General features: G+C 33.4%; 1 protein-coding gene across 1 annotated transcript in view; it reads right to left on the bottom strand.

Annotated features, from left to right (window-relative positions):
* The window catches only part of LOC119644690 (death-associated protein kinase related), a 172,879-nt gene extending 162,097 nt beyond the window's left edge, over nt 1-10,782 (bottom strand). The window contains exon 1 of the mRNA XM_038044380.1: nt 8,876-10,782. Coding sequence (XP_037900308.1) covers nt 8,876-9,003 — 128 coding nt within the window. The 5' untranslated portion in view covers nt 9,004-10,782. The remainder of the gene's footprint in view (nt 1-8,875) is intronic.
* Between the last annotated feature and the right edge of the window lie 3,634 nt (nt 10,783-14,416).

Raw genomic sequence — 14,416 nt, 5'->3', positions numbered from 1 at the left:
AGAAAAATCTTGAATTCTTATTTAATATGAGGTCTTAGTTTGTAAGAAATACATTTTTTGTCCCTCAACTCACAACTGCAGTTTTTAATAAGAGAAACCAACTTAATTTTTCGTGCTGTATGCAGACTTTACTGCGCAACTGTATATATATATATGTATTTATATGTGTAAGTGTATGTGTGTGCCCATCATTCTTGTTTGACATAACTCCATTGGCTACTCATCCATGACTGGTTACAGCAAACCAATAATGACTGTGAAGGTCGTTCGCTTTTTTTAGTTCAAAATGAAAAAATTTAAAAAAAATTGAAACACAATCTTCAAGTAATCTTTTCTCTTTTAGTTATTTAATCTTTTATTCTTATTCATTTATTTATTTTTCTATACCTACTGCCTATTAGCGCAGGCGGCAAGGGCTATAAATCAGATTTACAAACATCTGTACATCGTTGCAATCATGACTAACAGGGATAACAGGCTTAGATTCGCTGATATCTCTCTAACCTGTCTGTCTGTCCGTCATTATGACCTCAAAGCACTGTATACATTATCAAATTCGTTCCTCCCTCGCCCGATTTAATTAGCCTAATTTCGAAATTCTTCATTTTTAAAATAATTGCCACGAGCATGAGCATGAGCACGAACACGAGCCCATGCACGGAATGCAGACAATATATTGCAAACTAAATACACTCATAATTCGCATAAAGGATCGACTCTCTCGCAATTCCATATTCAATAACTCACTTCTTTCGCCGAAATAGCGAGTGCCCAAATCGAGCATTACTCATAATACATACTAACTGATCGTGGAGCTACCCTTTTCCTGTCTGCGTGACTATCATTTTCAAATGAAGCGAATTAAAAAATTTTGCATCGCGCCTTGATCCAATGAATGATTCATAAGAAATGTAGAGTAGCATGCATATGACACCATCGTGGTATAACCGTAGATTAAATTTGCAAGGATGTATGCAACATCGAGAAGCACTTGAGATAGACCCAGCTTTTATAGCACCGATCGATCCAGAAAGTGATTTTGAATCGCTTTCAACTTGTCTCTCCGTCTTGTTTCCCTGTGTTCGTAAGGTCACTTAAAAATGGTTCGGATTCGACCACTCTTTCGTCCACCTCCCATATATGAGTTACATGTATTAAACGACGAGTGATGTAAAGTATTCAATTATCGATCGTGTCCTGCTATAAGGTTATAATTTTTTTTTATTTGTTGTAGTTGTACTTCTTACAGTGAAATGCAGTGAAATCATAGGTGCGGTGTGCGTGCAATACGATACACGATCGTTATCTCGATCGAAGCAACTATTACCCGCTTTAGCTTTCAATTAAACGACCGACAAACGATTGATAGATGAGGGCTAAGAAATTCGATCCAAGCCGACTAAAATAGATGTTGTATAAGGAACGGGAGTACTTTACATTTTGCCATTTGCTTTAATTGTTATCCTCGAATATTTTCAACCTATTTATGCAGTGTTCCTATCAGAGGGTTGATAATCGCATACACGCTCGTCTTCGGGATGGGAACGACAGCTTCGTTTTAATACAAAATATATTATTATTTTCTACACACGCTAGAGAAATCGTTTAAGGGTGCATCTTTGACTTTCACTCAAATGCATTCTGCCGTAACGATGTAGGTAAACTAACCATGAACATGTCAATAAATACTATAAATTTGAAGTTGCGAAGCGCATTTGGCGATATTCGGTGATTTGGTGATATGAGAGTTGTTGAGCGAAACACTGAAGGGAAGTAACCCGGCCATCATTTCGATAGTGCGACGAAAATGATTATTAAGATTGTTAGCGAGCAAGATGAATACATTAGGGGTCGTACGTGCAGTATAACCTCTCTTGTACATGGTATTCATATGCGCTTGTTCTTATATAAGTTGGCCTATGGCTTTACAATCATGAATTTATAACATTAGATCTTTTAAGAATATATATGTAATATGTATATCAAAATTATTTGTCAAATTTACAATTTTAATTAATGTTTCGAGAACAAGGAACAAACCACGATTATCGACTTAAACAAATAATTAACGTGTAACGAGTAAGACAAAAACTTGTAAAATAACATATATATCGAGCTCAAAATAATGAAAGGGGGAAAAAATAGATTTATAATAAAAGATAAGGGAATTATTTTCTGGAAGCCTTCACACGAAGTCTGGGGTATTCCCTCACCAAACGAGTTTTCACATTATTGACATACGGTATGATGATGGGCGGCACACTGTTGTTTTGCAAATTTTGCAAATATCTTTCCATTTTTTTTTTTTTTGCTTAGTATAAACTAAACAGTAGGAGAAAAAGGTCTTCGAGTTAGGGGAACTCTGACTGAATTTCAATTTGCCTAAAAAGTGAATTTCATTAATATTTGAATTTATTTTTTTCGTTTTCGTTTTCGTTTTCTTTTTGTTTTCACATACAGCAGCGGCAGCAATTAGGGATTCTAGACCTTAATGGTCAAAAAACATGAAACAAACTTTAAAAACTCGTTAAAACGAAACTTTAAAGAAACTAAACGGCAAAAACCAAAGCAAGTAAGAAGAAAAGATATATTATTAGCGTATCAGTCGATATGAAATTATCTAACACACTACAGTCTAATGTGAAATTTCAAATCCGATGCCAAATTTCTTCTATTATGATAATTATTTCATTATCAAAATAACAATAATAATAAATCACTTATAATAAATTGATATACGGGCGTTGTATGGAAATTCAATTTCGTTTTGCCCGAATGAGGAAAACAACAAGAAAAAATCATATTTTTACAAGTCCATTTGTGCTCCTTTTGAGTAATAGTTGGGAGGAGCAGCTGTTAAACTTGCACAAAATCGATCATGATAAGTTATTATGTATCGATCGAAATAGATATATATATATATATTTATATAATGTGGCGAAAATCTGTTGATTGTGACATAAATCTTAACATAGCTAATACGCTTACACATCGGGTAGTGTAGGACATGAAAAGCAAAAGTGCATAAGAAAAAAAATTGTCAAACAAGTTTGTTTTTTTTTTTTTTTTTTTTTTTTTTTTTTTTTTAAATCTTTTTGCAACAATAGCAAATTATTGGAATGTCAGCTTAAAACACATAGGGACAGATTGTCATTTCAAAAATCAACCATTCTCTACATGTGTAAACAGTGTGTACAGTGGTCTGTGTGCTTGGGTGCAAGTCATCTCCGTGGGTATTCAACTTTTATTGAAATGATGGTCTTAGAAAAAAGTCTTTTTTTTTCTTTTTCATTACTTTTCTACTACCATAGCGCAAAGAAACAGAGGGTTGGGAAAAACGATGATGTGGTTGGTTTGTTTAGCTTGCTTTGATTATCAACAATTTGTGCAAATGGTTATGGAGTCAGTTTAGTTTTCTGTGTAATGAAAATACTTATATATATATATATATATATATATATATTTTTATTTTTATATGTTTTTTTTTTTTTTTTTTCTTTTTTTTTTTTTGGTTTATTGTTGTTATTGTACGACTTTGGTAAGATGGGTAAAAGCATTTATAACTTTTCAACTTTACTTTCTATTGAGTGCTAACTAAAATATTTCAGAATCTTGGTGAAAAGCAAAAACGATACAAAATGCTTTTTTCATTTTTGCTTGGTTGGCAACTTTTCTTATATAAAAAATAAAAATTTCATTTTTGTTGTTATGGTAGCAGCAACAGACTTTATTACCATGATTATCGTGTATAGGTTTTACAAATATAATGAGTTTGTCAGAGGTCATTAGAGAGTCAGAGTTAAGTGTAAGGTTTTTCTTAAAACTAATACTACATGAAAACGAATAAGAAAGAAATAAACGGCTTTGGCCGACTCTCGCATACCCACCACCATTACAATACTTGGCGCCACTCGCTTCGGCTATTTTCATGAAGCTATGCTACGCTTCAGTATGGGCTTTTGTTCTGACCATTTGGACCATTTTCAATATCAGACCGCGTGCAAAAACTTTCACTGTTTCTATCGAATTTGAAGACATGACTTAATTAATTCAGAATTTCATGCTAATCAAGAATATATACTTAAATAGGGTCTCTGACGCTTTCTCTTGTGTGTTGCAACATTATGACAGGAAACATTTTCTCGGAATTTAGAAAAAAATGTCCCTTTTAAGACCCGTCATTGAAGGATGGACAATTTTGGAATTGCTCACGGTAACAAAGCTCGGAAGACGTGAAATATCCTAACAATAATAAGTCTGCTGCCACCTAATCGACTTCGGCTCCATTCTTAAGTTTTCTTTTCATTTTTGTTTTCGTTTCTAGTTCAAATTCATTTACATATCCGCAAATACAAATATTATAGGCAGACCGACCATATATGATTTCGATGATTATATAAAATGGGGAGAAACTTGAAAAGATTTAAAAGTAATTTATTTGCGATTAAAAACTGTTGCCCGTCAAGACACTATTAAATACGGTCCTGTGACTACTGTTCTGATATGGTGAACAGAGTGCCTCGACGCAACTCTCATGGTAAGCGATCTCCTTTCTAACTATGTGAACGTGAACCATACCGATATATATTTTAATCATATATAGTTTGTGAAAAGATTTAATGCTAATATCATAACTAACTTCAAATTTTTTAAAATTCATCGTTAACTTAAAGCACGTTAAGAAAGAATATCTCGGAAATGCAATATGAAATAACTAAAAAATTTGAGTTCAAAATGCAATAGTGAGTGCTTGGTAAGATTAAATAAGGGTTAAGCTAATTATATGCATGGGCGCAATACCTTATTCTAAGCAATAATGAACTCTTTTTCAATTATGGACACCTGATCATATCGGATGATCTTGTTTTTCTCCTTTTTCGTTTTTTTACGAACATTGAAAGGAAAAGCAGAGACAAACAACGATAAATTTGTTCGCCGCTTATTGCGTGAAAAACTAACATCCATTGGGCAAGAAATCGCCTGCGGTATTATTATTCCGTACTTGATTTTTTTATATTAGGACCAGCGAAGACTTCGGGGAACAAAACGCCTGTATTTTATATGACATTCTCGTATAATACTTTTTTATGAAAATTTTTTTTTTTGTGTCACCACAAGAAATGTATTAGATTTGCCAAAGTTTTATGGAAGAATACATAGCAGAGGCCGTATAAGCCCATCTGAGCACACGTCAAAACCGCGCCGGTTGTCTAAAGTCAAGCTCTGCTCCATAGAATTGAGTTTAAACCTTCGGCTATCCAAGTGGGAAAAGGTAATTATTTATTTCTCTAGTTAAAATCATTTCATTTCTGCTTTTTTCTGTCTCGAACATCTGCTCTACATCTATGGCTTTCAAGAACAATTTCATCACAAGTCGGCAATAAAATCATTTAGAATAAACAAATCCCAAACCCTTCTAAAAAAGACAAAAAAAGTAAAAGAACTAAATTTTTATGCGCTATAATATGGGGAGCACATGGCTGACCTTTTTCTGATTTCAAAATAAAAGTTTTTGTCACTTAGGCCTGTGGACGTTGTAAGCGTGTCCTTGGATATGTTTAAGTCAATTTCAAAATCTTTTGCAAATTTGTAGGCGATATCTTCATTTTCGTTAACGGGAGAATGTTTACACAGAGCAAATACTACATAGTTGGACAGATAGACAGATGGACAGGTGAACAAACGGACATGTTTAGAGATATCTTAAAATTCAAACTGCCCATGAATTTATTTACTTTATAGGATTTTTGAAGCTTTTTTCTGCACGTTATAAAGGTATTGAAAAAAAAATTAAATTTTGATACACTACAATGTTACGTGAGCGTGGTCAACTTTTCCCATTTTTGTACAGGTCCTACAGCATCATCCACTAAATATGCTTTCAAATTTTTGTACATTTACCTGCTACAATTTATATGTAATGAGCAAAAAATCAATTTTTTATTCTTTTGAAAAACGGAAATGTTCTAAATTTACGTGATACGGTGGGCGTGTCCTTCGACCAATTTACTCCATTTTCAATATCAACCAGCGTGCAACTGCCAATGTTTCCACCAAATTATCCGCCTGAGTGGCAAGAGTTTCGATTTTCAACTCAATCTCGTCGTTCTTTACATGTATTGTGGGACTTTAGAGAATAAGCGTATACAATTATCAAGAATTTTGCATGTATTGTGGGACTTAAGAGAATAAGCGCATATTCGTTCTCAATCATTCAACAGGTCTCTTTATAAAAAAGCCATCGATGCGAGATTAATATGTATATGTTCTCAGTAATTTGTATAAAAATTCCATACAATTGAGAAAATAAAAATTGTTTACAATTGAGAATGTTTGAATAAATTTCTTTACATGTATTGTGGGACTTTAGAGAATAAGCGTATACAATTATCAAGAATTTTGCATGGATTGTGGGACTTAAGAGAATAAGCGCATATTCGTGGGGAAATTATTACGACGCTGTAGTTGAGAGAACTTTGAAGTCAATCGGGAATCAATGATGAAAGCGATGAGAGTGTTGAGAGTGGATGAGTTTTAGCAAACCATTCAAATTACTTTTTATTTGCAATGCTTACATTATAAAATTTCCTAACGCTTTCAGCACTGAAATGCAATTGGCAAAGACATATATCAACCGCATATCGAAATTATCAATCGTCCCAAATCGCTATGTTACCTAAAACGTTCTGGTGACTTCACTCAAAAAACCTACTTTCTGAGTCACATAAAGAATTCCCTACCCATAAGCCCTTTTAAATATTATTCCGCAGCATTAAAAGCAGCATTAAAAGAAAGGGATAATTTATGCTTCAAGTCTTGAGCTTGTTTTCCTATTAAAAAAATCTTTTTAAAAACCTTTTTTTATGAAAATCACATTGATCCAGTTTGCGATTTATAGCATCCTTTCCTAACTTGAGAATAGATTTCGAAAGAGAGAACAAAGGCCTAATGATTAGCCCCCAAGTCTTGTGATAGCCAGATTTGTGTGTAATTCTTAGGGTAAATAGGTCCGAGCACTTCTTCTTTCGAGAAAAATTTGTTTAAAGTTTTGAAATATTATTATTATCTTCCATTAGCTTGCAACCCCTTTAGTTTTCACACAGATAATCCTTTCGGAACATTTCGGGAGAATGCTAGAAATTTGACGGAAGAAATTTCTTTTAGATAATAATTTTTTTTCCACACATTCTCGAGGCGTCTTCAGACACATCCATATACTCTCGCTTGAGATATGCACTGAAGGTTGATTTCCCATATTTCGCATTTCACAATCGCTGAAGACGCCCCCCGGACGAAAAAGCAAAAAGAATTAAAGCACACTAATGTGTCAAGTTGTGTAGATGATTATAAAGTGTGCGCAATTTTGGGTACTATAGATCTTGTGAAATGACATAATTGCATTTATTTCGCAAGCGGAGTTGGTCATTAAAGGCGACATAAGGCTGTGTTTATATTTAACCATTTACCCATTTTATGAATATTTAACGAATAGAAATTTATGAAATTAATGTAAATTGATACTCGCGTTTATTGTTATGGTCAACGAAATGCTGGTATACAGAGGTGAAAAATAAAATCGCACCACGCACGATACATAGTCAAAGTTGTTAACCATAGCAACTATTGTGTAATGTGTAAAAATTAATATGCACTTACGTCCTCTTAATTAATAATTTGTAAATACCCAGCAAAATATACACAGATGTGTATATATATTTATTGCAAAGCAATGCAAAATATAGCAATTAGATCATAATCATCTTGAAAAATGACTTACAAGAAAACGAAACGAAAGAATGTGCGCGAAAGTAAAGTTAAGCAAGTGTGGAAAGTAAAGTGTGAGCAAAAGCTAAAACTCGAACGTGATCTACGCATTGTCCACTCTGAAGGACATCAATCGCGCTGACAGAGACCGCTACAAATGATTAAGATGGCCCAAAAAGACGTCGCAATACACTCCATAACAGACTTGTTAAATTATCAGCCAGAATATCATTATAGAGACTTAAAGATACTTTCTTAGTTTATCTATAATCTTAATCTTTTTACAACTTATCTGCTTCTCAAAGTTATCTTAGATAAAATTGCTTAGATATATAATTCAGTAGATTAAGGTATTTAACAGGGTAGTAATTTCGTTATTAAAATATATGTAAGTTTAAGTGATTCTAGAAACTTTCCACTTTTTTCATGCGACAATGAAAAAAATTTTATTTAAAACTCAAAGGCTAACTTGAAGGGCTATCATTATGGACTGGAATGGAGTTGTAAGATAGTTAAACACCTCTGGCTAAACTCGGGCTTAAGGTAGACTTACTATTTAAAAAGCTACCTTGAGGCACCCGTTTTCGACCGAAATAACATTAATGCAAAAAATAAAAATAAAATAAAAATGTATTATATATGTGTTTACTTAAGAACATAATATAAGTTTTTGCATAAAGCGAACAAAGAGGACCACGACAGCTGTTCCTACATTACATTACATTTATATGTAAATTTTGCACCTGCCAACACTAGATAGAGAATATAATACGCGCATTTTAATGCACAAATATTTAAAAGTTCTGTTCTAATACTTTACATAAAAGAATAACATTATCAGCAGCAATGACAACTCAAAAAAAATATATATATATATATATATATAAGAAAATTCATTGCTTCTTATAATAATAAAAGTCGTGCAAGAGAAGAACAAAAAAACCCTATAACATTTGTTGTATAACAATGCTTGTGTATGTATGTCGTTTTTAATGAAAAGTAGGACACATTTTGTACATATATGAATTTTTACATGTGTACGTTTACACACAACCGCTTATGCCTACACATAAATAAAATGTGCACTCGGAGAGAAGTTTGGCCAACTTACCTGGCAAATGGAGTTTGCTCCACATCATAAATTTCATTGATATCATGAAGTACCAAAAGTCCTTTTAAATTTTCCTCCTCTATGTCCAGCATACCATCTCCAATCGGAAAGATACCGTCCGCGAACATATTGAATTTATAAGTTTTCTTTACTTGCTTATCGAAGAATTCCTTTCAGACTTAACACAAACACACACGCGCACCTCTGAACAATGAATAATTTATAGCAGAGAAAATATTTCAATTTTTTTAGTATAAATAAAAAATTTCCATAAAAAGACCTAACAAGCAAATTTTTTTTTTTTTTTTTTTTACTTTATTAAATTTTAAATTTTGAACAATTTAACAGTTTAAGCAGAGAGTTTCACAAAATTTCTTGTTCTTTGTTCATTCGCCAATAGCTCGCTCGCACAAATGCGACTGATGTTTTGATAGTCACGGCAATAACAACAACAGCAATTATATGGAGAGGAAATGATTTTTTTCGTTTGCCATTTCATTTGCTTGCTTGTTCTGTTTCTTGTTGATTGTACAAATAAAGTAGAGAATGGAGTTATTTTGCGATATCTATGTGTGTGCGTGTTTAAGTTTTCTGATTAGGCACAAAGAGCAAATGAAATGGCAACAGAGAGTTAATCATCAGCATACACAATCTCATGTATTTGCCCATACATATGCACACATGTATACATATATTATCAAAATAAACTCTAATACAAAACTCGTTAAGGTCGTTAAATAAGGGAAATATACAGAGAATAGGGAATGCGCCAAGTTTGTCGTTACGTTTCGTTACATTCAACACGCCAGCAAAACAAACGCCGCAAATGGTTTTCTTTAGCCTAAACACACTCGGAGTTATAGTACAATTTACAATAAGAATTTTTTTTTCACGAATTTCTGCAAAATTTATGTTTTCTTTCTTTTTCTTTTTTTTTGTCCAACACGAACCAAAACGATTTTCACTTTCAGCTTTAATTTGTAACTGGTTTTTATCAATTTTCCTTTGCGTTTTATATAAAATAAGTTCATATATTTTCTGAACCAGAGTTTTCTCTCGTTTCTTCTACATTTTCCATCTTCTCTACTCTACTCTCTATATTTCGAGTGTTGGATGATTCGTTTTTTTTTTTTTTCTTTTTTGCTTTTTCTTTTGCTAAGTACGTTTTAAATCGTATGTGCGCGTGTGTGCTCTACTCTTAACAAAATTTTCTTTCTTTATTCTTTTCTTATTTAAATTAGAAAGGTGAACGTTGTAAATGTATAACGACAGTTATTCGTAAAATTACACTTTTTATTTTTGAAAATTAAAATTTAACGCTTCCTTCCAGCTAATTTACTTTAATTTGGTGTACAATAAAAAAACATGCCATAAATATAACACTCAAACGCTCTTACTGGATTCAAAAGGAGGCAGTTGAGAAGAAAACAACTCAACTCACAGAAAATGGTATCGTTGTTCATTTAACCACACGCGCTCACAAAACTTCGCTATATTTTTAACTTTTTTTACTTCATTTTCATATTAGCTACTTCTTTTTTTCTTAGTATTTCTTTTCTTCTTGATGCAGTAAAAGGAATTTGCATATAATTCTTATTTAACTCTATCGTCTGTGTTTCTCACTTATATTCATTTCATTTATTCAACGCAAACAGCGTAGAAATAAATTCAAAAATTTGTAAGCAACAAGCAAGACGTCTAGATAAAACCGTTAGTAAGCCGTATTGAAAAATAAACGTTTAAGCCATCCTAAGTTTAACATTAAATACATTTTAATTAATTAATCGTATGTAAAAGTAATTATTTTGTATAGTTTTCTTCTCAGTACTATATATATTTACGTATAACATTTGCACAAGCTCCCGCGATAAGAAGTCCACACGTCTTACATCCAAAAGAGAAAAAATTGAAATAAAATTTGAATTCTCAGAATAAAATTTACTTTGCTGTCTTTGCTGTACATTTCTTATGGATGCTCCGCAACAACGCAGAGAATGAATTTCAATTTCTCAGAGTAAAATGTACTTAAGTTTTTTGAAGCCTCTGTTGATACACAAGTCGTTTTTGAGAGTAAAAATTTTGTGGTTTATGAACAAAAAAATCTAGCAAATGTTTAGATTTGTACTCAAGTTTCTCTCTATTTTTTCTCTCCTTTTCAAACACGACTGAAACAAAATTTTACAAAAACAATGCCAGCAGTACTTTGATGCTGCCAAGTCTTTATCTCTCCGAGCGAGCAAAATTTTACAATAACAATGCCTGCAACACCATGATGTTGCCAAGTAAGAGAAAGAGAGAGTTTGCGATTATTTCCCTTTGAAAGTCAGAGTTGCCAGTCCAAGAAGTAGTACCTAAGTAATACTTCTGGTGAAATGTATCCACCACATAATATAAATGCGAATGTTGTCAACTTAGCATAAATTGTCTTATATTGGATAAAATCGCAAGAAACTATCGCCTTTTTTCGAAATATTTTTTTTCATGGATAACATTATTAAGTGGTGACGAATCAACCTTCATTTTTCCCGGTTTCATATATTTCGATAATCAGATTTTAATCGTGCAAAATCAGTTTTGCCATAAAATTTTTCAAGAGAGACGCAACATATGTGCAAAGCGGTTTTATAGTTGATATTACAGCTGACAGATCTGCTTAAGGTAGTTGTTAAACTTTCTACCTATGCATTTCCTTAAGATCTTCAAATATTTGCAATTCCTTGGAGAAATACGAAAGCAGATTGAAAATGCGTACGCCAAAACCGATCTGATTACGACTTTGAATGCAGACAATTTTGCCTTTTGACAAAAATTTCCGCTTTTCAATATACCGAAGAACATCTCGGCAATTTTTTTAGCTTGAGTCAATAGTATTCCGCCATGATTATTAAGCTTCAATATGTTGTTAAAATTTGCTACTACATATTTATTTTATTATTATTATTAGAAATTTAGCCAGAGAATAAATTCTAAGACTAAAGTCTTAAAGCACTAGCTTCTAAGGCTTTCGGCTTTATTAAACACTCTACCGCACTTGAGATTTGAACCCACTACCATTGAGTTGCTAGTCGAGACTCTTGTCTACTCGGCCACTCAGGCGGATTACCACATATTTAATGTTGGGTTTAAACGAGACTTCGTCAATGTTGTATTTGCGTATTTTTGTTTTGCAGAATAAGATATTTTGCTCATTAGACAGTTGCTTTCCGTATATATACCGCGTCTGATTTAGCAGCGTTTACTTTTGTACCCCAAGTCCTATAAAAGCTGTCTACATTATTAAAACAGGGAGCCGCGTTACGTAACTTCTGGGATAGAGATTGATGGCAGAAATATATTAAGAAGTCATCCATGTACAAAAAAGCCTTTATATCGTCTTTGACGCGAGGAAACCCATGGACAAAGACACTAAATAAAAAACGCTGCCTTGGGGAATGCTGCTTTTTAGAATGCCAAGCGAAGAAGAAGGATCGTTCATTTGCACATTAAAATTGTGGTACGAAAGGTAATCTGAAACAAATCGAAGCACAACTAATAACTAATAATGTGTATAACATATCAAAACTAGGCGAAAGTGGTCTCAGTCAGTCTTTCTATACGAAGTAAACATATAAACGCTGTACAAAATTAAGTCGGATGAATGCGTTGTAATTTGACGTTTTACAATGGAATGACCTGAGAACGTTGAAAGACTTAATCACCCGCCCAGAATGAAACCTTCAAAGTGATTGGCTACTTGCAATACATCAGTCAAGCAATCATATATATTCTGAAAAATCGAAATAATTGAGTATAGTCCATGTCTACCCTGTTGCTTGGAGCATTTAAGAAAATTATTTCACGACGTGAACCCACAAATAATGTTAGAAAGTTCAACTCATAAATTTTGCTTTGCGTTCATTGTTTGCTTAATTTGTGTATTCTTTCGAAAACTTGATCAATTCTAGCTGTAAAGACAGTCTTTTGGGTTGCATAAAGAGAACATCATGTTTCCGAAAATCTTCTACCATAATCGTTGTAGAAGGTTGCGGGGGGAATTCTATTGTTAGTACGTCGGTATATGGATTGCCCGTTACAGTAGACGGCGTAAGTCTATTGATGTTGATGATCAGTATAAAATTTTCCTCGGTATAGATATACACGTAGGATTGTTTTCCTTAGTCAGATACTTTCTATACGATGAGCATCCCGTACAGGATGGCTGGACAACTGACACAATTGGGATCAATCAGTGGCAGTTATTAAATCTTGTCCACTGAGTTTTATATAAGCACAATTTGTGAAATGCAACTCTGATATAAGAAGCAAGCCGCTAAAATTTTGATGCAGGAAAAGTTTGACCTCATGGATGTAACATGCAAGATTGGAATTGTAATATTTAAATGGACTAGATCAGAAGGAGCATTAAAACGTTGTAAATATAAATTCCTGCAAATAATTTGTAAATCGATCGTAGTAGAAATTGTAAATAAAGCCTATGCTATCTTAAATATCACACTTTAGTGGTACAAACCTAATCGCAAAAGGAGTAAGGTAACTACGTAAAACGGCAGCTTACGATATACATATACATAAGTATTGGTGAAAATGATAAATATTGTGGCTGGCGATAAAAAGTGGACCCATTATGGCAATTCCAAACATAGAAGTTCATGAGGACCATTCCAGCGACACCGAAGCGGAATATTCATGGCCACGAAATTTTTCTGTACGTATGGTGGGATCAGCCAGGTGCAGTGTACAACCGAACGAGACAGAACAAATTGAACGATGTATTGTTGCAAAAAAGACCAGGAGTAGGAATTAACAGGCTCTAAGTCTTCCTCTTGCATCACCATAAGTTGCACGAGTTCTCAAGCATACACTGTTGCAGCTCAAATGGGAAGTTCTGCCACATGCAGTGTACTCCCCAGACAAAGCGCCCTCTGATTACCACTTGTTCAGATCGATGTAACACAGCTTGGCTGGCACGCAGTTTCGAAATGTTGCAGAAAATGTTGTGAAAATATCGACCCGAAATCGGAAAAAGTTGTAGAAAATGAGGTTAAATATTTTGATAATATATATTTTGTGCACAATTTTCTTCGAGTGAAAAGATGATCAAAATGCAGGCATGCATGCATGCGTTATATTAATAATGGGCCGATAGACCATTGATATGTGATGTCACGAATTCAAGTTTATCGAATGCCTGTAAGCAGAATATTGCGAAATACCACTATCTGATATTTTGCAGACTTATAATCAAGTAACAACGACAACCACACACATAAAATAAGCAAGTGTTATGCTATTAATAAAATGAATTATGTGCAGTAGTGCACGCCTAATGTATGCTGGTGCTATGTTTTCCTTTTTGCATTTTAAAACGGAACAAAATACTTAACGGTAACTATAAATCACATACATATCCGTGAAAACGATTATACATCTCTCCACGTTTCTATGTATTTGCAGAAAAAACAAAAAACAAAAAAAAACAAGCGGGCCGGGGCCCCCGCGCCCCCCCCGGAAGACAATTTAAAGAGTTGTTTGTTTTTGTAA

Source organism: Glossina fuscipes, unplaced genomic scaffold (genome assembly GCF_014805625.2).
Source record: "Glossina fuscipes isolate IAEA_lab_2018 unplaced genomic scaffold, Yale_Gfus_2 0, whole genome shotgun sequence".
Taxonomy (NCBI): Eukaryota; Metazoa; Arthropoda; class Insecta; order Diptera; family Glossinidae; genus Glossina; species Glossina fuscipes.
This window is presented reverse-complemented; position numbering and strand designations above follow the sequence as displayed.